General features: G+C 41.9%; 1 protein-coding gene and 1 long non-coding RNA gene across 8 annotated transcripts in view; one reads left to right on the forward strand and one right to left on the reverse strand.

Annotated features, from left to right (window-relative positions):
• LOC107977510 overlaps nucleotides 1–2,815 on the forward strand; it is a 30,348-nt gene extending 27,533 nt beyond the window's left edge. The window contains exon 3 of the long non-coding RNA XR_003482717.2: nucleotides 2,651–2,815. This is a non-coding gene — a long non-coding RNA (uncharacterized LOC107977510). The remainder of the gene's footprint in view (nucleotides 1–2,650) is intronic.
• The window catches only part of Cep57l1 (centrosomal protein 57 like 1), a 51,043-nt gene that overhangs the window by 4,731 nt on the left and 22,351 nt on the right, over nucleotides 1–23,961 (reverse strand). For 4 of the 7 annotated variants that reach the window (XM_027402219.2, XM_027402220.2, XM_027402218.2 and 1 more), the window contains 7 exons: nucleotides 17,505–17,667; nucleotides 14,288–14,467; nucleotides 12,593–12,714; nucleotides 5,475–5,591; nucleotides 3,936–4,013; nucleotides 3,352–3,438; nucleotides 372–449 (listed from right to left, as the gene is read on the reverse strand). In XM_027402219.2, coding sequence (XP_027258020.1) covers nucleotides 372–449; nucleotides 3,352–3,438; nucleotides 3,936–4,013; nucleotides 5,475–5,591; nucleotides 12,593–12,714; nucleotides 14,288–14,467; nucleotides 17,505–17,667 — 825 coding nt within the window. The remainder of the gene's footprint in view (nucleotides 1–371; nucleotides 450–3,351; nucleotides 3,439–3,935; nucleotides 4,014–5,474; nucleotides 5,592–12,592; nucleotides 12,715–14,287; nucleotides 14,468–17,504; nucleotides 17,668–23,961) is intronic. The other 3 variants (XM_027402222.2, XM_027402221.2, XM_027402225.2) reach the window with 2 other exon arrangements.

The following is a 23,961-nucleotide window of genomic DNA, read 5'->3' on the forward strand; positions in this document are numbered from 1 at the left end:
CAGGTCCTCTGGGAAGAGGGAGCCCCCATTGAGAAACTGCTTGCATCCCCTGGTCTATAGGCAAGTCTGTGGAGTATTTTCTTGATTAATGATTGATGCAGGATGACCCTCGGGCAGGTGGTAAACTGGGCAAGCCATGGAGAGCAAGCCAGTAGGATCGTTCCTCCACGGTCTCTGCGTCAGTTCCTGTTTCTAGGTTCCTGTCCTAACTTGCCTTCATGGAGGACTGTAAACTGAAATAACCCCTTCCCTCCCCATGGAAGGTCATGGTGTTCATCACAGCAATAGAAAGCTAACTTGAAAAGTGTGTAAACAGCAGCGGCAAGGAAAGTAGTTTTCCAAAACCATGATCTTCATTTCTGCCCTCTTACCTTTCCTCCCTGCAAAGAGAGTGCTCTAAACTTGGGGTCCATTTGCTGAGGTGGGTCTCTCTTTAAACACTTAGTTTTCTAAAGGTTGGCAAGGGGAAAAGGAAGCAAAGTGCTATTTTAATATATATTTATGATATGAAAAACTCTCAAAACTCAACAGTAAGTATAAGTGCAATCTGAGTGTAGGAGCAGACATGAATACACATTTGACTGGAGAAGACAAATGGCAAACACATGAAGAGATGGGCAACAACCTTGTTACTAGGAAACTCAGGTTAATATAAAATACAAAAATAAAAAATCTAATAAAAACATCACCACATGCCTATTAAAATGGGTAAAATAAAAAAGAACAGCAATGATATCAAATATTGTCAAGAATGCAAATAAACTACATCACTTGCATATTGGTAAAGCCACTTTGGATGACAAGTTGGCAGTTTCTTATACAGTGAACCATGTATTTATCACATGACCTAACAATTGCACTCTTGAGAAATTATCCTAAAGAAATAAAAACTGATGTACACACACACACACAACCCTATAGCTTTACTTGTAGTAGCTGAAAAGAAGCAACAACTTGATGGGGAATGTACTGTACTTGTTTGGCCAATGAAACAGCAAGTTAGACAGGACTAGGAGTCAAAGAAGATTCTTGGAAATGTAGTAGAGAAGTGGTGATCCAGGCCCGAAGTAACATAGCAAGGAGACTCATATTTAAGCAAAGAGAAACAGGAAGTGCCCCCTTTCCCCTTCACCTCCTCCAGTGGCAGGATGTGAGCCACCGGCAAGAGAGGGCGCCAGCGAAAGGGGTCCTCTATAAGTCTTATAAAATATATAGATTTATGATAATTGAGACTGAGCTAACAGATGAGAATCCTAGTCATTGGCCAAGCAGCATTGTACCTAATACAAGTCTCTCTGTGCATTAATTGGAGCCCTAACTCAGGCGGGCGGCTGGCATAGAGCACCCACATGGCAGTGGGGCTTGGGCGGCTTTGGCGGAAAGATTTATTGTAACAAAAACCAACATGTCTTTACACAGGGACTGATTAAACTGTAGTAAATCCTTAACATGGACTAGTGTCAAAGGGAAAGTGAACTCAGATGAAACTCCAGGGAAAAATGCAACTCCAAAGGTTCAAACTGTATAACTCTATTTGACCGTTGTTCTCATTGGGATACAATGTCACTGTGTAGTGCAGGCAGGTCTCAAATCATGGCAATCCCACTGCCTCAGTCTCCTCAGAACTTAGATTGCAGACACAGTGCCCAACTATCCAACATTCTTCAAGAAAACCACAGAGAAGGCAAACAGTAACCCTTGCTGGGGTTGGGGAGGGGTGTGGCTATGAGGGAACTGTATGGAGGAGCCCTAGAGCAGCGAACAGTTCTGTATCTTGATTATTGTGATGGCTACATGAATCCACACATGTAATAAATCTATGAAACACTCTCATGCCTCTCAGTTACCAATAGAATTATACCACCGTCTCTACTGTTCCTAAAAGCCTTCAATGGGTACCAACTATTTAGAGTAAAAGTTCAAATTCAATACCACCGCCCATTTTTAGACAGGAGCCTCACTGTTTGCCAAGCTAGCCAGGAACCTACTATGCATTTCAGGTTGATCTTAAACACAGGGCCCTTCTGTCCTAGCCTTCTGAGTACAGGAATTATAAATGAACATCACTACCGGCTTTAAAAGTTAGCTTTTTTTCCCTTTTGAGCCAGTGTCTTGTCAACCCAGGATGGCCTTGAGACAGCTGGGAGTATATTCAAGCACACCCCCCTCTCCACAGTGTGTCAGTCTTTAGGATCCCCAGGCTGACAGCAGTGTGGTGGCTCTGCATCACTCTCCATGTGTTCTTCCCGTTACATGGTGCCAGAAAACTCATCACATCCCTGCTTGTCCTTGAACTCTCAGACTTCCTGCCCCAGCTCAGCTGGGACTCCAAGTGTGTGCCAGCATGCTGGGTTTATCTGTCTCTGTCTCTAGAGACACTGGTCTAAGTACAACAAAATATATGAGTTGAATATTCAGCTGGGGACATGGAGACAGTAAAAATATAGAGAGAAGAGGGAACTCCTGAACTCTGACTCCATCTCCAGTGATGTCAGAGCTCCTTTTATCTTTAAATGGAAACATGGGTGTTTTCACACCCTATGATCCTGGCAGTGGAATTCATGCCTCACTAAATGATTTTGCTGTTGGTTATCCTCTTCTCTTTCAGAACTTATATTTTCTTTCGTATGTTCCTTTTATCATCTACCAGGTGTGGTAGCACATGGTTATAATCCAAGCTACTCAGGAGGTTCAGGCATGAGGAAAGAAGTCAAGGTGAGCCCAGGCTACATGGAAAGTCTGAAGCCAACTTGGGTTACTAGTGTGTAACCCTGTCTCAAATATTAACAAATAAAATTTAACAACTTTAACTGCATATGTGTTTATATAAAGCTGCATTGTTTTCTGTTGTTGTTGTTTTTTTTTTTTTTTTTTTGACACAATGCCTCAATATATAGCTCTGGCTGACCTGGATCTTTCTATCTGGACCAGGCTAGCTTTCACAGAGTCCTGCTTGTCTGTGCCTCTCTAGTGCTGGAATTAAAGGTGTGTACCACTATATACTGCTCAGTACCCTTTTAAACAATACTGTGTTAGGAGTTCTGCAGGACCAGACTGCTTGCTGGCACAGAGCTGCCGCACAGCACAGGCTCTTTGCTGGCTGTCAGGCAAACAGAGTTCAGTTTTGCACACTGCTGATGTTACTTTACTTTAGCCTAGGTCTTATGGAACTTTCTGTCCTTACCACCATTATTTGGCTTATTTCTTGGCATTACTGCTACATGTTTTTGGTCTGAATGAGAATGGCCCCACAGGCTCATATACTTGAAAGAACTGGAAATGATTAAGGGTGAATGAATTGTACACCATAAAGTTAGGAAGTAGTATCTGGGGAAAACTGTATATGCGTACCTTTAGTGGTTTCTTCTTTTCTTTACAGAGCTTTGAATGTGAAACTGTAGACATTAAAATTTTGCTGATTTCCAGTCCAGTTTGAAGCTATAAAATTAAAGAAATGATTTACACAACTGGTCTGTAACACGCTTCTTTATAATGAAAGTTGAGGCCTCAGCTTTTGAGTATAAATACTTTCTGAAGCCGGCATTATTTAGTTGCAGTCACCTGGGTGGAGCTGAAGCAGGGATGCAGGAGCCTAGGAGTTCAGAGCTAGCTCAGGAGGCACAGTGAGACTCCATGTTACAATTAGAATGTTTATGTGTGTGTAGGTATGTGTATGTGTGCTAATGTGTGTATTTCAAGTTGAAACTAATGTATGTTGGAGCCAGTTATCTAAACTAAGAATATATGCTGTGCAAGGATTTTTGGCAATGTATCTGAGTATATGGATGTACTGGCTAAGTGAGAATTTGTTACCACAGCAAAACAGACAGTAGTAACAATCTGGAACCCCCACACCAAGTGTAGACAAGGGCTTAGATCATGACAATCAAGCATGCAAAGACAGTCTCTATGACAGACTAAAGATTGCTATTGACCTCACACGCTTTGTCTTGAAACAGCTTGCGATGATGCTCCTCTTCCTTCAGTTTTTCCTCCAGATATTTTATCTTATCCTGCAAGAGAACAAACATACATGAAAGCCAGAGCCAAATGTCCTTTCCAGGACAGTCCTAGGGGTCTAGACTTTTAAAGAGCTAGCAAGTGAGAGTAGAAAGTAAGAAAAGGAATGGCAAAGATGCCAAGATTTCTCTTGGCTTTCTCCCTATGCTTCCTTCTTTGCTATTGTACACGAGAGCAAAGTAAAAGCCTGGACACATCAAAGATCCCAGTGCTCTGCTTGATTCTCCTACATATCCACTAGCTTTTTTTTTTTTTTAACCTAAACAAACGTTAACTTCGCAGCACACTGTGCATCATTGTCTTCCTATTTCCTATTCTATGTCATTACTGAGATGACACAGGAGATGGCTTTAACTAATCTTTGGTGTGTTTTTACTTCTTGTCTGGTGTTGTTCATGTTTTCTCCTCTCAGTGTGGCTGAGAATTCAAGGGCCAGTCCGCATTTTAGCGACTGTCTTGTGGTCACCGCCAGATCTACAGACAATAAACACACAAGCTTTATTTCTAGCTACCACCAGAACCATGGTGAAACTTCTGAGAATGTTATAGCTTTTAAGGCTATTGTGGTCTTGGCTCCCAATGTCCACTCAAACAATAGTAATGTGGCCATGTACATGGGATGGGGGACAATGTTGGTCACACGCATGTGATGGGGGGCAGGAAGACACCTGAGAAATGTAAGGGTTGGCCCTGGTTACTTGCCCCATCAAACAAGGATTATAATAAGCACAAGGGCTAGCAAGACAGTCCAGCAGCTAAAGTGCCTGTCATGCAAGTCTGATCACTTGAGTTTGATCCTTGGAACCACACAGAAGTGGAAGGAGAGAACCAATTCCACACAGCTGTCCTCTGATCTCCACACATGTGCCATGGCATATATGCACCCCACCCCCATTATTCACGTACACAATAATAAACTAAAAAAACATTGAAAAGAATAACACACATGAAATGGTAAAATGGCAAAGCAATGAGAACAACTTAAAAAGACCCATCATACACTCCATACATATACACACACACATATTACACCTTCTATGTTTGTGGGGTTCAGAACAGGAACCGTGACAGAAGTATCACAGGGAGAGACGTCTGAGCACTTATGAGGGGCTACAAAGAGGACAAGAGGCTCTAGAGCAGTTCTGTGAAACGAGATGGACCTGGGGGCGGGGAGGAGAGGGGATGTGGGATAGGCAGTAAAGACCATCTAATGCCCTTTAGGTCAGACACCTGACAATTGGGAATGTTCTGACATTGGCAGTCAGCTCCTACTTCGGTGTCAGCAGGCAAGCTGTCTCCCGCCATGACAGAACACACTTTCTCCTCGGGCAGGGATCACCTGGATCACTGAGAGTAGCACATGAAGTGCTCTAAACCTTGGCTCATTCATTCCCATATGGTGCCAGCTTTACTTTCCTCCTGGCACCAGCACCTCAGAGACAAGTGAAGCTTACCTCAGCAGTCTGCTGAGTCGTTGTCAATCTAAAACATTCTTTTTCTAAGACATCCAGCTTTTCCAGTTTAGCATGCAGCTTCATTTGATCTTGTTCTTTTTCCCTTTGAAGCTGGGCCTAGAAAAGATAAAAAAAAAAAATCTAAATTTGGCAAGTAAAGCCAATGGATCAAGAGTAACATAATTTCTGAGAAATCAAAGTATAACATAACCAGCTGCTAGAAACATGTATATACATGTCTATACAGTAGGCACTTATGAGCAGAAAACAAGAACTTCAAACCCTTTAAAGGAGCAAATGTACTATGTGACAAACATGTTGTTGAATTAGCACTAAAAGGATAAACCTCTTTGCATCCTTATACACCAGTGGCACCAGGGAGAGTATCACACAAAACTTACATCAAAGCTACAAGGTGTAACTCACAGGCGACCAAGCCTAACTCATAGCCCCAGCCTCCCTGACTCTAACATAGAAGAGCAGTTGGGGATAAAACACAATAGGAAGTTACCACAGACATGCACAAGAAGTTAACACACATGTGAGCAGGGAGTTACCACACATGTGCAGTAAGTTACCACACACATGCACAGGAAGTTACTCACACACATGCACAGGAAGTTACCCATACATGCACAGCGAGTTACCACACACACGTGCAGGAAGTTACCACACACATGCTCAGGGAGTAACCACACACATGCACAGGAAGTTACCACACACATGCACAGGAAGTTACCACATACATGCACAGGAAGTTACCACACACATGCACAGGAAGTTACCACACACACACACATGCAAAGGAATTTACCCATACACATGCACAGGAAGTTACCGCACACACATGCACAGGGAGTTACCACACACATGCACAGGGAGTTACTCCCTACACACACACACACACACACACACACACACACACACATAGGAACTTACCATACACATGCGAAGGCTGTTTTACTAGACTGTTTATTACGTTAGTAATAAGAGCCAACTGTTTGGGAGCAAAGAAGAATCTTACTTGTTTTTCTATGAATATGAAAAGGCTTTAAAAGGGAAAGCCTACTAATTAGAACAAAATGAAAAGCACCCACTAAGAGCCATCTTGGAGATGTATGGCCAAGACACCACTGTCTCAGACAAGAGAGAGAGGAGTGAGACAAAATGCCCACTGCAGAATAAAGGCTAAAAGTGTTCCAAAGTAACCTAAAATATTAACAGATTAAAAAAATAAAACCACAAACACCAGAAATAAAAAAGTAGAAGCAACACATAGGACACTAGACACAGGAGCATTGTCAGAGCACAGTCCAGGAATGGAGTCATGTGTGAGATTTCTGAGTGCTGTGAGAACACTCCAAGAAAACAGGACGAGAGCCTTGTAACCTCAGTTTCTTCAAAACAGAGTTGTTCTTGGAACTCAGCTTCGGAGACAGTGAGGCAGAGCTGCCTCGAAACAGAAGGGGAAGAAAATGGACTTTTGAAAAGTGTGCCATCAAATGTGTGCATCGAGACCACACATATATACATCTAAACACATACACATACAAAATAGACAAAACATAAAAGCCATAAACTAGAATTCCACTTCTAGCAAAAACATCTCTCACAAATATGTCTGAAACAAAGGCTCTCCAGGTATACAAATGCTATGAGAATTTTTGGCATTATTTTTTTTCTTCAGGCTGAAGGAAACCCAATCTATGTAGAAAAATGGAAAGCACTAGAAATGATTAAACTGTAAATAAATACAGGGATGACTGTGAGTTCAAATCCAGCCTGGCACCAGATTGAGACTTTGTCTCAACATAAATAAATAAGTACATCAATCAATAAATTAAAATGAGTAGTGAGCTGAAGGAGTAACTCAACAGTGAAGCACTTGCCTGGCATACCCAATGCCCAGGGTTTAGTTCTTTACACCACACACACAAGCATGTATGCACACAAAGAAATCACTAGTAAGATTTGAAAATATTTTTACATGAAATAAAAATTATCAAACTTTTGGATGAAGGTAAACAGTGTTTGATAGGGACTTGAAAACTTGAACTACAAAAACACAGTAGTTAAGAGAATTGAAGGGAGACTTGGGGCGAGGTAGATTAGAAGCTGCCTCTGACTGACTCCAGGAAGAGTCAGACAACAGAGAACAAACTACCCCAAAGAGAGAAAGTTTAGAAGCACACCACAGACCACAAAGGAGGTGACAGGACAGGTGAGACGCTCAGAGACGGGCACGGGGACTAACATGGCTTCAGCTGGTCCAGAAGGTAAGGTAGGCAGGCAGGCCACATGGTGAAGTAGGCCACCAATCCACTTGGGGAATCTATCAGGTGGTGACTCTTCTGTCATTCCCCATCTCAGAGGGCTGTGTGCAAGGGAGCCAGACTATTGTTTTAAGACTGAGCCATTCTGGGGACTTGGAAAAACAAGGAATAACCAACCACAGGCAGGTAGAAGCCTGGGACTCTGTGCTGTAGCCCCTGGGAGGAGGCAGTTATGGTGTGGGAAGGGGTCGGACTAGATATCGAGTGGTTCAGGCTGCAGAAAGCTGGGCTCTGGCAGGGAAGGTATGGTAGACGGAGCTCAACTTCCCCCTGAGGATGGGCGAAGACTCCATCACCTGAAGATAACTGTGGACAACTGTGGATAACTCTGAGCTTGAGGTCAATGGGTACCAGACTTCTGGAGCCACCTATGTGCCTTGTAGTTCTGGGCCAGTAAGAGTGAACTCAGTACAGGGCATAGTCTCCCCAAGGGCAGTCCATGTGGAGCAGGGTTAGAACGCACGGAGGGAGCCTGGACACACCGAAGATTTCAGTGCTCTGTTCGCTTCCCCTACTCATCAGCTAGCTTTAATTTTAACCTAAACAAATGTTAATTTCACAGCCCACTCTGCATCATTTTCTTGCTATTTTCTAATCTGTATCATTAGTGCCACAGGAGATGGCTTTTCCCAATCTTTAGGGTGTTTTTATTTCTTGTTTGTCTGGTGGTGGTGCTGTTTTCTCCTCTCAGTGTGACTGAAGATTATATCTGTAAGAGAAGGCTGCTCATGAAGACCCCAGATAAAAGCCGAAGAATCCCACACCAACAAGGTAAATCACAAGAAGTGCAAAAAGGGGAGTACAACACCCCCAAAGATCAGACCCCTCATTAATAAACAAGTCTAAATAAATGCAGGCTTAATGGAGGATTCAAAGTCCACTCGCTAACAAGAGGAAACACAGGAACTTAAAAGAACACAGTAGTAACAGAACTGTGCTGTCTTCTGGGATTTTGTTTTTTACTTTTTTGTTGTTTGTTTTTTGTTTTTTGTTTTTTTAAAATGGAGTGTGCTGGATGTCTCTACAATTTTGTTCAAAGGACTGCAGAACCTGGAAAAGCTGTTGCTGCTATTGATGTATAACATATTGCCATTATTGCTCTTTTTATATAAATATAAATATATATAAGCTAATTGAAACTCAAATATGTGATGAATCCAAGGTGTTTCAGTGAGTGCTCACCTGTGCATGCAAATTTGATTTCATCTTTAGTAAGTAGTAAAGTTATATGCTTGCCAAAAAAAAAAAAATAAGTGACACACTGGAAGACAAATGTCAACACAATTTCAATTTTATGTATAACCTAGAAATGATGAACTTATGGGAACAGATAGCAGAATTGTGGCTATTAGGCTTCAATGTGGGACTTTTAACAATGGGGAAAGGATTGGTTTAAGGATATAAAACTGCAGTTGGACAAGAGGCATGGACGCTGTGATGTCTTGAGGTCTACTGAGAGCATGGTAAATATGGTTGATAGCAATATGCTATATTTTAAAAGTTGTGAGATACACTTTAAGTGTTCTCAAAACAAAAATGATGAATATGTGTGATATAACATGTTAATTGGTTTAATTTAGCCATGCCATTGTGAACATACTGTATCGTGTATCATAATTGTGCATGACTTTATTTATGAACTAAATAAATGAATGAAAAAAAAGAACACAGGAGCAAGCAGATAGGCAAAGGAAGGAAATCAATTTGGGATGTGGGAGATAAAATAGAAACATGAGGAACTCAGGAAAGAAACCAAGCTGAAATGTTAGAAATGAAAACCCAGTTTGCCAAATGAAACCACAGCAGAGAACATCACAGGTAGAGCGCAGAACCGATAGACCAAGCATAATAAAGAATACTAGGAGTGAAGAAAAGGCGGACGGAACATCACACTCAGATTTCCACAAAGAAAGTAAACAAGCATGAACACTCCATTAAGAACTCTGGGACAGGAGCCTATACCAAATCTAAGACTCCCTCAGGCAGAGGAGGTGAGGCAAAAGCTAATAGTTAATCTTCATCTTCAAGATGACTGGATTTGGGTCCTAGCGGGATTAGGCTTTAGGGTGTGCCTGTGTGGGTGTTTACAGAAAGGCTTAGCCCAGTCTGAATGTCAGGGACACCAACTACTCCATGGGTTGGGATCCCAAACTGAATAGCTTCCTGACTGTGGATGCCATGCGACCAGAAGTCTCCCATTCGGCAAAGCTTCTGTCTTGAAAAGAGGTATGCTGTTCCCCAGAGCCACACAAGCACTGGAACACTCTGACTTCTATCCTAATTCAGGAGGTGACCATGGCTTTTCCCCATTGGCTGGGTCCAACCTCACGCCCTTCTGCAATTGGCTAGTCTGAAAAGACACAGTGCAAGGGAAATGAAGGGGAGAAGGGTTAGTGACTTTAATCCTAGCATTAGGGGCCTTGCATGAACAGAGGTTCTGGTGTGTGTGTGTGTGTGTGTGTGTGTGTGTGTGTGTCTGTTAAAGTTTTACAAGGTGGAAAAGATAATACTTGACTTTTCAACACAAGTGTGTTGATGTTGATGGTGTTTGATGGGAAGACTCACATAAAATGTTTCTTGTCTTACCATGATGGTCTGTGCACTCAAGCTGCAAGTCAAAGTTGCTTTTGTCAGGTGTTTGTCACAACAACAGGAAACTGGTGCTGAGGTGTGGGGCTGTGGACGTGATGAACCTGACTACTACATGGGAAAGAGTTTGGAGCTGTGAGCTAGAGAACTCCTAGAATCCTATGACCATCCTGGGGAGGTTAGACAAGAAAACTAATAAATACACAGTGGTATATTCCAAAGAGGAACAGGACTTGATAATAGGAACTGAGCTAGAGGCCATTCTTACTATAGTCTGGTGGCAAAACTGGACTCATTCTGCCCATGTCCTGAGAACTCGAGTGTGGCTGAATTCAAAAGTAAAGAACAGCAGCTGAAGATGGCTCATCAGTTAAGAACACTTGATATTTTTGCACAGGACTTGGGTTTGATTCCCAGTACCCACATCTGGTAGCTCACTACTCTCTGTAACTCGAGTTCCAGAAGATCCAAGGCCCTCTCCTGGCCTAGCTGGGCACTACACACACAGATACACAGACATACACCCACCTACCCACCTACAATAAATCTTTTAAAAAGTAATGTATTATTTGGTAGAGGAAATTTCAAGGGAAGTCCCCCGACCCCCACCCCATTTTTTTGAGATAGGGTTTAGTCTTATCTGTCCTGGAACTAGTTCTGTATATCAAGCTGGCCTTGAACTCACAGAGAACGCCCTGCCTCTACCTCCAAGTGCTACCACTGCCCAGCCTCTAGGTATGATTGTTTTCAGACTGTGGCATGGTTATTGCCTACTGCATTGAAAGAGAGCAAAAAGAGGACCAGAAAACTATGGAAATGTGCAGTGTAGTCACGAAGAGAGCATTGAGCAAATTCAGCACTGCAGCCAAGATGGGATGGGCAGCAATTTTAAGTGTTAAAGATAATAGCTCCATTAAAGAGACACCTGGTTCTTGCCCTTGGAACAACAGGAAAGGTGCTATGAGGGTAAGACCTGAGCCATGGAGGTTCCATGGAGCTTGTGAAAATGCAAATTCAGTTGAAAGCAGAGTCTGAACAGGGACTGTTCAGCCCTTTGAAGTGTTCTCTGCTTGAAAACCCACGGTACATGTAGGCACACGGGCCACTGCAACTGTGGTCCAAGAGGTCAGAGCACACCTTGGGCTGGCAGAAGAACTTGGCAGTGTCATCCACATGGTGTTGGCTTTGCATAAATGAAAGAAGAGTGAGAGGCCATCAAGGTTTGCACCAAGTGGTTGGTGGTCTTAAAGGCCACCAACACTAGGCAGTGCATGACAGGCTCCAAGTTCCTGCAAAGAGGCCCTGAGAAGCTACTGCACGAAGCAGCCGAGGTGAAGCCTAAATTGCAGTGAGACCCCCAGATGTTGGAGATGTCAACATCATGGGACATCTTCTCAGGAAAGTTACAAGCATATCGTAGACCTGGCCCAAGGGAGAGGCTCTGTGTGCAACAGGCAGGAGAGCCTGAGGGGTGTGACACCTCAACAGACAGGACATGTGTGTCACAGGCAGGAGAGCCTGAGGGCATGACTCCTCAACAGACAGGACATGTGTGTCACAGGCAGGAGAGCCTGAGGGCGTGACTCCTCAACAGACAGGACATGTGTGTCACAGGCAGGAGAGCCTGAGGGCGTGACTCCTCAAGGGTTTTGGGAACTCTGATGGCTCCATATCACAGTCCCAGTTGCCACACTGCAGCACAAGGTTGATGCTGGCTCTCTGACTTTCAGTTTTGTTGTTTGATCTTTGTACGCCCCACCCCTCATTTATAATGGAAATATCAGACTCTGCATCACTATATGCTGGTATTCTTTGTGATTTTATGGGAGCTTAAAGTGAAGAGTTTGTTTTGCTTCTCAGAAGGGATTTTAGACTTGGAACAGTGCTTGGACTGTTAAAAGATTATAGGAAACTTTAGAGATGGTGCATGGTGGAGTGCTGTGATCTAAAGCACATCTGCTTGGGTATCAAGCTGGTAAGGCATGGATGGTGATGGTCACTCATCACTGTCAACTTTGCACCATGGAAACACATGGACAGGTATGTCTGAGACTGTTCCCTGAAAGGGTTAAATCAGGAGGGAAGATCTACACATAGCCTTATATCTTACTATGGTTATAATATGAAAACTTTCCCATATTACATTCTTCAAAATGCCTTATTAAATTACCATTCCTCAAAGGAGAGCATGCTTACCTGTTGTTCTAGGATCATGGCCTTTTCTCGTTCCACATTGAGAACCATTCTCTTTGTATATTCTAGTTGCTTCTCTAGAAGAGTACAACGGGACTGGGCTGAGCTTAACTGGATGCTTATATCTATGCAAGACAAAATAGCTGATTATTACACAGATCAGGGACTTAGTTACAGTGCAAACTTGATCCAAAGCTAAAAGTGACTTTGTGTGTATGTGGTGTGCACTGAGTGCCCACATAAGCCAGAGGAGGAGGATGTCAACTGTCTTCCTCCCTCTACCTTATTCCCTTGAGTCAGGCCTCTTACACGACTGGAAGCCATTGGCTCAGCTTGCCTGGCTGGCCAGCAAGCAACTAAGCTCTCCTCTCTTTCCCATTTACCCCAAAGCCGGAGCTCGAGGTCCTCACAGTCATGCTGTGCTGGAGATTCTAATTCTGATCTCATTCTTATACAGCAAGCACATGCTCTCACTCACTGACTTTAAACAGACTTTGGATGAATAACTCATTAATGGGGGTCTGAGAGCAACCTGTGTGTTTCAGTTTTCACTTTCTGCCCTTTAGCCCTAGGAATCAAATTGAGGTGCATCAAGTTTGGCAGCAAGCAGCAATCACACTGACTCTCTCCTCTACTCTTTTTCTTTTTATAAAAAATAAAAAAACTTGTATCTGCGAAACACTCTCTGACTTTGTAGCCCTGGATAGCCTGTAACTTGCTACATAGACCAGGCTAGCTAGACAGATCTGCCTCTGTCTCCCAAGTACTGAGAGTAAAGGTGTGCACCACCATGCCCGGCTCTCTCCTCTGCACTGAACTGCTGACCACTCAGTTAATTCTAAAGGGGAAGTAATCAAGTTTTAATCCTTTCACTTTCATCAGTTTAAATCTGCTCAGTCTCACTTTTTCTTTTCATTCCTCATTCTATTTGCAAGGTGAAAGACAAAGAGAGGTTTTATGTATGTGGGTCAATGTTTTAGAAGGAAAACAAAAAAGTTTTGAAGAAAAAAACATACAAAGAACTCACACTCTAAATTTCTTAAAATTCTTATCTAATGCCCCTTTCCTAATTTCCACAGAAGCCTCTATCTCCTCTAATTAATCCTATATTCCTCAAGCTGAATAAAATTATTTTCCATTCATTTTTATTATTTTATGTCATTTGATTACTACCATTGCTTTATATTTAAAAATTTTAGATTAATGTCAACCAAAAATATTAAGTATTATTATGGGTTTAGCTGGGCTTTATTATTTATTCTAAAAATATTCTAATTTCTAAATACAACTTACCTAAGCTTTTTCTTTTAACTCAAATACTGATGAACCTGGGGCTGGGGCTGCAGCTCAGCTGGTGGAATACTTCAGACCCCCCCCACACCACACACACACTGCACTTGCAAGCCTGGTGGTTCACACCACAATCTGGCCCTTGGGGCGGAGTCAGGAGGATCAGATGTGCAAGGCCACCCTTGGCTATAGCAAGTTCAAGACCAGCTTGGGGGACGTGTGAGACTCTCACTCCAAAAATATATTTGTGAGCTGGGATAATAGATATAATGCAGGTAGGTGCCAAGTAACATTAGTTTCCCACAAATACCAAAATGGCCTCAGGCTTTCTATGATGGATGCTGTAAGCCAGCTTCCCCTGGGCTTATTGCTGTCAAACTAAGCTCTGCCAACAACCATCGCCTTTACTTTTTTTCTGCTTAATCAGCTCCCGGTGGGCCAGGTCCCGCTCGTTTGTCTCACTCTCCAGGGCCTTTTTGTACTGTGCCGCCTCTCTGGACAGAGAGTTCAGGTTGTCTTCAGCCTGAGTCCGCTCCAGTTCCAGGCGATGGATCTTTTCCTGAAGAGTTTTTAATGCTGAAACAAGTGCTATTGAAAAGAAATTTGCTTGATGTTTTAGGTGAAAGTTTTTGAAAACTCAATAATCATAGTTGCTTGGGTAACAATAAAAAATGAATAGTGTATTTTTGCTAGTAGCAAGAAAATATATACAAGTTGATGTATAATAACCATAAAATTAAAATAATTCTAAAAAAGGAATACATTTCTTATGGTGTATCTTGCAAAACCAATAATCTACTGGATTAAATGATTTCTAGGATAGAACTACAAGTAATTTATTATTCCAAACGAGAGACTTTCTACTAATTAATATGGTAATTGAGGCTTAAAGATACACTCGGTTCTTGATGTGGCCAGTTTCAGTGAAACCGCAGCTATTATTTTGTTCTTTGTCCTAGAAGCAATACTAAAAATCAGGACAGGTGAGGTGGAACAGTTTTTCCATGAAAGAAAGAAAGAAAGAAAGAAAGAAAGAAAGAAAGAAAGAAAGGAAGAAAGAAAGAAACAAATAAACAAATGATCTGGGCTACAAGACACAAGGAGCCCATGTTTGCTATTGTGATTTTTACTTAGCTACATTGGTGTCTTCATGATGCAGAAAACGTTAAGAGTTAAGCATTTTTCAAATGTTATTTTACATTTTCTATTCCCTTGTGGTTTCAAATGATAAAACTATATCTGAGTAGAATATAAATAAGTGAATGTTAATAGCATATATCCCAGCTAGTAAAATGTTTGCTGGAGACTTTTGTTTTCTCCTTATTTGGCACCAGCAGCTGGCTCACTGATTTGAATAGCAACTAGACACAAGCATCATCTGGGAAGGACCCTTAACTGGGAAAATGCCCTCCACCACGCTGGCCTGTGGGAAAGCCTGTGGTACACTGTCTGGATTAATTATTGATAGGGGAGGGCCCAGTTCACTGTAGGCAGTGCCATTCAGTGGTCACATGAAATCAGCTGAGCAGGCACGAGGAGCAGGCAAGTAAGCAGCATGCCTCCAGGGTCCTGCCTTGAGCCTGCCCTGCCTTCCCTCAGGGACAGATGAAGTACAATCTGAGAAATAAACCTTTCCTCACCAGGCTGCTTTGTCATGGTGTTATCACAATAGAAACACTACCCAAGACAGCAACTATGATTCCTGACTTTTTGGAAAGGTAATAGATTATAAAGTAATCTGTAAAACATTAAATACTTATGGAGTCACAAATATTTTCTAATTCAATTTTAAGGTTCTCTTAAGTTGATGTCGAAAAAAAGTTCTAATAGTCATATTTTATAGTTACTTGAATATAATGGCTTTCAAAGGGATTCACAAGGATAATTTTGGATATGTGAATTCTGACTTGATGCTTGAATATGATACAATCCATATCACTCACTAGCATTCTGATTATCTATGTTAGAAGGATTCCAAATCCAATTTTTATTCTATCCTTTATAATTTATTTATTTCCCTTTTTCTGTGTAGCCCTGGCTGCCTGGAACTTACTGTAGATAGACCAGGCTGGCCTCAAATTCTGAGATCCACATGCTTCTGCATCCAGAGTGCTGGGATTAACGGCATGTGCCCTACCACCGCTCCCTTTTTATTTGTATGTATGCATATATGTGCATGGGTACACATGTGCCATGGAGCACACGTACAATACACAGACACACATGCATGCATACACACACACACACACACACACACACACACAGTCAGTCCTCTCACACACACACACACACACACACACACACACACACACAGTCAGTCCTCTCCACACACCACACACACACACACACACACACACACACAGTCAGTCCTCTCCACACACACACACACACACACACACACACACACACACACACAGTCAGTCAGTCAGTCAGTCCTCTCCTACGGTGTGGTTGCCGAGAAAGCATTTTTAAACACTGAGCTTCTCTCTATTGCTAGCCCCTTAGATGTTTATTTCACTTACAAATTGACAAGAAATTTAATAGAAAAAGAAGTAATTTATAAATAAAGAGACACCTTGAGAGGCAAGAAGAAATATGCATATCACGCTCTTCAGTGACAACTTCATTGCTCTGAAACTATGAAGACTAACATCAAAATCAGGTGACCAAGCTAAAAAATTGAAAATGATTTTTTAAGTCTGCCTTCCTAGAACTTCAGCCAGGTGGTGGTGGTGCACATCTTTAATCCCAGTACTCGGGAGGCAGAGGCAGGAGGATCTCAGAGTTCAAGGACAGCCTGGTCTACAGAGCGAGTTCCAGGACAGTCAGGGATACACAGAGAAATCCTCTCTCAATAAAAAACAAACAAAATAAAATAAAATAGAAAAACCCTGTACAGTTCTGCTAGATCCAAAGAGTGTTACGTCACAAGACACAGTGACAACACAGTAGTGTGAAACGCATGCAAAGCCTGAAGGAGCCCATAGGCTCCTTCATGATAGGTTCTTTCATGCCACATGAAAAAGTGACTGGACCTGTATGGGGGCACATGCTTGTGAGGCCAGCACTCCCTCCCAAGGCTGGGGCAGGGAGGAAGTACTGTATCTGAGGCCATCCAGGGCAACGGTGTGAGACCATGAAGAAAAAAAAAGGGAACCATCTAAATAAAATTTTTTCTTTATCATTCTACCTGTAACAGCTAATAAATGTTTATCTTTTTTGTTTGTTTGAGGCAGAGTTTCTCTCTTTAGTCCTGGCTGGCATCAAACTTGCTATGAAGACCAGGCTGGCCTCTACATCTCAAGTGCTGAGATTAAAGGTGTGAGCCACCACCCCAGCTCTGACTTTTTATTGCTAAGAGTAGTTTTCTGTGTTCTAAGGTATTTTTAATGGTAAATGTGTAATATTGATTAGCTTGTTAATCATTAGCTCATAGCTGAAGAAGCCCATAGTTTAAGAAATGGTAAGAGACCTTTGTAAGCTCACAGAACAGCAGCAGACTTGTGGTTAACAGGTCTGCAAATATTCAATACATAAGCACACTATTTTCTATATAAAAACAGTAATCTCTGTCCCATGCTGTGTCCTGCTCTGAATTTTCTGTAAAGTTTCATACTAATATTACCTTGGTTGTTTGGGCTATTAAACATTTTAGGAGGGATGACTTCTGAATCCACAGGATAGCCATTCTGAGATGCTTCATTCTGGATGAATGATGGAAAATACATCCTTTCTGGAGGGTTAAGATAGCTCCCAATTACATTATGTGATAACTCAGGATTCATTGTCTGTGGAAAACAAAAGAGACACAGTATAGTATCACTATTCCATCTGAAAGACAGATTCATTACATAAAAATGATGTACCTACCTAATTTTATCTTTACAAACTTAGTTATCATAACTACAAATAGATTAAACTCAGCAGCAACAGAATGAAAAATGGCTATTGTGATAGTTTGAATGTAACTGGCCTCCATAAGCTAATAGGCAGTGGCATTATTAGGAGGTGTGGCCTTGCTGAAGTAGGTGTGGTCTTGTTGGAGGACATGTGTCACTGTGGGGGTGGGCTTTGAGGTCTCCTATGCTCAAGCTATACCTAGTTCAGTTCACTTCCTGTTGCCTGCAGATCAAAATGTAGGACTCTTAGGTCCTCTCCAGCACCATGTCTGCCTGCACACTGCCATGTCCTGTCACGATGATAATGAACTGAACCTCTAAACTATAAGCCACCCCAATTAAATGTTTTCCTTTATAAGAGTTGCTGTCATATGGTGTCTCCTTAAAATCCTAAGACAGTCTTGTTCATAGACCAGTCATGAACTTATGAGCCTCCCTCCTTGGCTCCAGAGAGCAGGGATTGCAGGTATGCATCATAACACATCTTGGAATTTCCATCTTATGTTTTCATTTTTTGCATTAGAGCCAGGACCATGTGCATGCCTAACAGGTACTCTACCAGTGAGCTATACTGTAGCAATTCCTAGTTTTAAATTCACATTTCATAGAAATAAGACATTCTTTTTGGTTGATTTTTAATCATAGTGTTCTGGGAATGTGACTCAATGGTAGAGTGTTTGCACAGCATATGAAAGCCCTTGTTCTGACCTACTGCATCACAGATAAATGTACACCCACACTCTTCTGTGAAGATGATTCTGCTCATGTGGGTAGGCCTCGGCAGTGTCTGAACCCCATTTAACCAAACTCTTAGATAGAGACTTGTTTTTTATTTTTGTTTTTGTTTGTTTGGTTCTTTTTTTGATGACCTATAAATTCAAACTTGAAATTCACATGAACAAGGACTGTGATGAAAAGTTCTGTCTCAGGATAAAAGGGCTGGTACTCCAATCAAAGTCAAGGGTGAGAATTGGCATGAGGTTCTGGAGTTGGTCTGAAGAGCTGGCTGTTTTCTTAAATGACCCATACCAAGTTTGACCCTTGTATCTCTATGTACTGCCTGAACTTCTCACTAATAACACCGGCAACTTCTTTTGCCCCTGTAAGCAGCTTCCTCCTGAAAGCCCAGGTTCTGAAGTGAGGAAAATTGGACTCAGAAGGCATCTTTCAAGGGTAAACAGGGCTCACCTACCCCTGTGCAAATGGGCTGCCTTCCTAAGCAGGGCCATATTGTTTTCTTACTTTGGTGCCAATTCAGTCATGGTATTAAAAAAGATATCCTAAATGTTTTTTGTTTACCATTTTTATCAGAGAAGTTTCTATCTAATCTATGTGTTGCCTGGGAAAATACACTATAATCACTTTAGAAATTCTTTAGAGATACAAATTGTTCCAGACATTTGGATATACACACAAATAAATAAAAGTTTTTCTATCTCCCATGCCAGTTCAAAATTTATTACATTTTATAAAATGTGTTCTCCTTTGATCTCAATGAAGTAAATGATAAGATTGATCATTCATTAAACAGTCGATTCACAGGAAAACAGATTATACTGTAAACACTTACAGACTGAGTAAGAAGCATCAACATAATTACGAACATGACCATGTTTATAATACTATATATACTATAACTTCAAGCTTAAAATGTAGCAGTGACTTTATAGAACTACTCATAATGCCCATTAAATTCCAGAAATTCAGAAGCTACTTAACTCTTCAATGATGTGTTAATAGACTCTCTTATATTTAATATACTGATCTTTAGACATTGAAAATGATCTATTGAATGTAATTTAAATTGACTTTGAAACGAGCTTTTGTGCATTTGAAAGGAAAAAAAGTCCCCATTTTGCACCTTCACAGTAAGATGAGTCCTGGCAGGAAATATCAGTGGGTGATAAATCCAGGTCAAACTTTTGATAAGTGGGATATTTTGCATGATCTTATAGTGAAGCCACATTGGTTACTTATAATATGCAGAAAAGTTATACAGAAAAATCAAATATCAGCGATCCGTTGATTAAAACGAACATTGCCTGTGAGGAGCAGTGGTCACCACATGCCTTTTGATAGGAAGTCCTAAGGAGCACACAGCATTATCCAAGCTAGCCGGAGGGCATCTGAATGGCAACTGGGGAAACGTTACAAAAGCCCCAAATGGCAATCATCCAGTTTTTAAAAGAGAGGAGGTGGGCAGTAATTAGGTTCTTCAAAAGTGTCAATGTCATAAAACACAATCGTATGTCCAGATACATATCTCAAAGAATGAGAGCGGCCTCTCAAAATGCTGAGGCCAGTGTACACTTATCACCCTAGCACCAGCCCAGGCCAAAACATGAAAAGTATGAATCTGATGCCATCCTGGGCCACAAAGGAATGTTCAGTCTAAAACAAACAAGCAGAAAGAACAAAAAAAAGCTAGCAATACTTACCAACCTACAAATCTCCACAGGTAGGTGAGCAAAACACAGCATTATAATGTATACACAAAATATAATACTAGCCTTGAAAAGGAGGCAGATTCTGACACGCAGTGTATCCGTGGCCTCAAGGACATTACGATAAATGAAACAAGCCCAACACAAGAGACAATACCTTATCATTGCATTTATGTGAGCTACCTATCTATCTGACGTAGTCCAGCTGAGAAGTAAAAGCAGAAGGGTGGCCCCTGAAAGGAATGAGTGAGCTCTAGTTTCAGCTTTTCCAGAGTACATTCTGGGGATTGGATGCACGGCAATGTGTGCTGGGGGAAGAAACACATCAAAACGACCTAAGATTCTATGGGTTCCAGAAGAAAAGCAGGCAGAGTGCCATGATGGGAGCGCAGAAGGAAAACTACTTAGCTTTCCAAGACTGACAAAGTCCCAGCAGATTGGAAAAGGGCTGTTTAGATAAATACAGAGGACTCAACAGTCACTGACTTTTGCTCTCTCTTGTAACCCACTAAAACAAGATTAAGACAATTTTCAAAGAAAAATAAAAACATGCAAAGACATCAAAAGAATAACAACCACACTCTGGAAAAGAGCAAGCAGACGTATGAACAGCAATGAAAAGGCAGACCCCGCCCAAATAAGCAGAGTGACTTAACTTCAGCCCTCAGAAGCCACACCTCTTTAGGTGGCAGTCAAGACTGCAGACTGGAGGTGGTGAAACTCAGGAGTGATTACATGCCTGCCCTCCTCTCTCTCCCCAGTCCCATCTCTCCCCAGCAGACTGGGTGACATATTCTTAACTGGGAAGATGTTTTGCTTTTTTTTTTTTTTTCTACCTCTTTTCTTTTTTTTTTTTTTTTTTGGTTTTTTGAGACAGGGTTTCTCTGTGTAGCTTTGGAGCCTATCCTGGCACTCGATCTGGAGACCAGGCTGGCCTCGAACTCACAGAAATCCACCTGCCTCCCGAGTGCTGGGATTAAAGGTGTGCGCCACCAACGCTTGGCTCACCTCTTTTCTTTTAAAAAGGAAATCAGAGTATCTCTAAATGGAGAGACACTGGGGTATAAGGCTGAAGCAGCTGTAGTTAACTGAGCAGCAGAGGCTACATCCGGAGATTTTGGTTTGGTGGGGAGCTGAGGTTCCCCACTGTCCACTGAAGAACCAGTACCAGCAGCACTCATTAAGGCAAACTTTTTAAAGTTAAGAGTCGTAGATTCTGGAGGCAACAAGGACTACACTCAGAACACTACACCTATCAAAAACATAAAGAAACAAATGAAGGAAGAAAACCATTTGAGGAAGTTCATTCATCGAATGTGGGGGTGGGGGAGGGAAAATGGTAACAAAAGGAAATCAGAGAACAAGCAATAATTGATTATCTGTGTGGAACACTCTCTGCTCACACAGCATGAGGGCTTCTAGCCTCACTGATGAATTAAACTGACAGGTAAAATAACAGAGTGGGAGCACACAAGTGAGGCTCCAGTATACCCAGCCAAACTGGTTTGCTTACGTCATAACTAAGACTAGACACAGAAATCTGCCTGCCCCTGCCTCCTGAGTGCACATGCCACCACAGCCTGCCTAAAATCTATAAAATCAATACAAGAACATCAAAAAATAAGAATTAGTAAAATAACAAAGCAATATCAAATGTGAGATTTTTCTATCAAATACTATAAAACTTTCATCTAAGACAAGGAATGAAACTTTTATCTCCCCTTCATGCAGATGTTAATCCCCACCCAGAGCTGCTCCATTCTAGGAATTTGATGGCCTGGAGCAGTGACCCCTTTCTCCTTGGGGAAGGGACCCCTTTTCCTTTCCTTCATTTAATGTGCTCCAGTTCTTTCCAGACTATCCTGTTGAATAAGATTGTGAGACTGGGGAAAAGCACAGCCACCAAACCTCACTAAAAACCAAAGCACTTCCTGCCTCAGTGTGTGCCGGCTCTTCCACCCTGTCCCAACACTTCAGCAGGAATGGCTTTCTCTGTGACCCTGAACTTAGTTCTGACAAGCACACAGCAACTGAAAGCAGAGCACAGCTGTGAATGTGGGCAGCCCAGATCTGAGGAGAGGTAGGTACCTCAGGGGTTAAGAGTGCTAACTGCTCTTGCAGAGGATCCAGGTTCAGTTCCAGCACCCACCTGACTGGGCTAATAACCATCCATAGCTCTAGTTCCTGAGGAGCTGACACCCTCTTCTGACCTCCAAGGATACCAAGCACACATATGGCACACTGACATACATGCTGGCAGAATACCTATACACATACAATAAAAATAAAGAAATCTTTTTTTTAAAAAAAGTGTCCGTCTTTAGCAGATCTATGTCAGCTTGAGTGGTTCAGCACTCAAGAATGGTTTGAAGTAAAATGAGCCTTTGAAAAGTCATTGATATGTAAATGAGTATTACTTTAAGAGACCATACACGTGGCCCATCTAAGTGTACCTATCCATTACTTGGTAAAGAAGGCCTCCTAGGCCTCACCCCGGTCCATAGAGACAAAAATATATACTTTTAATTAACTCCTCACATGAGTGTTATGCAAATTAAAGATGAAGATCACCAAAGAGGAATCTCCCATGATCTGGGCTTTATTAGATGTGCCTGCATTGAGTACGAACAATTTCTGAAAGAGATGGTAAGAGTCAGAGCAAATGTCTGACGGTCAAAACAAAGCCTCTCCTCTATTCTAAAACGTACTATTCTTTTGTGTACCACAAGAAACAAATATTCCAAGCATAAAAAATCTGGATGAGCATAAAGACTAAACATGCAATGAAGAATAAATGAAAAAGAAATGTGCCACTCAGAAGTTGACACAAGGCAGGTAAGATGGCTCACCGGGTAAAGGACCTGAATTCACTCCCCAGCACCTGCACAAAGGTGAAGGTAGGGAGCCAATGCCACAAAGCGGCCCTCTGACTTCCACATCGATGCTGTGGCCTAAGCAACCCCATCCATCACACACACAACAGAAATAAATAAACATTTTTTCAAAATAAAAAATAAATAATACAAAGGAAGCTTGGAAATTTCTAGCAAGTCACCAGACAATAGTTTTTTTTAATATAAAACAGATGCTCTGGGACTGGGGAGATGGTTCGTGGATTAACTGCTTGACATGCAAGCATGAGAACATGGTTTGAGGAGGCAGAACACACAAAAGGCTGGGTGTTTAGTGTTTGTAATCCTAGCACTCCTCTAGCAGGACAGGAGGTGGAGGCAGGAGAGTCCCTGCAAGTGGCAGCTCAGCTAGTCTGGTGTATGGAGCCCACAAAGAGGCCCTGTCAGGTCCCACAGCCAGTGGTCCTCTGACCTCCACAAACAAGCCATGGCATGTGCCCACACTCACACATAAACACACATGTATATGAATGTACATACACATGCACATATAAACACACATAGAAAGATTAAAGGGGAAAGAGTTAATATTCTAACACAGCTCTGCAACCTGAGTTCATACTGTCAGCAAGGCCAAAAACAAAACCACAGAATGAATTGAAAAACCTTTTAGGCAGGAATTTAATTTAAAACAGTCCCAAACGGTAAGGGTGCAGCTCAGTTGTAGAGTACATTCTTAGCCTGTGGGGGGTCCTTGGTTTGACCTCTTGTCTTTCCTCGACCCAAAGAAGGTATCAAGTTGATGACACAAATAACTGGGAGAATCAACCACAGGCCCTTTCTGAAGTGATTTGTCTTTAATCTGAGCCAATTATAAACTGTCTCCC

Source organism: Cricetulus griseus, chromosome 2 (assembly GCF_003668045.3).
Source record: "Cricetulus griseus strain 17A/GY chromosome 2, alternate assembly CriGri-PICRH-1.0, whole genome shotgun sequence".
Lineage (NCBI taxonomy): Eukaryota > Metazoa > Chordata > Mammalia > Rodentia > Cricetidae > Cricetulus > Cricetulus griseus.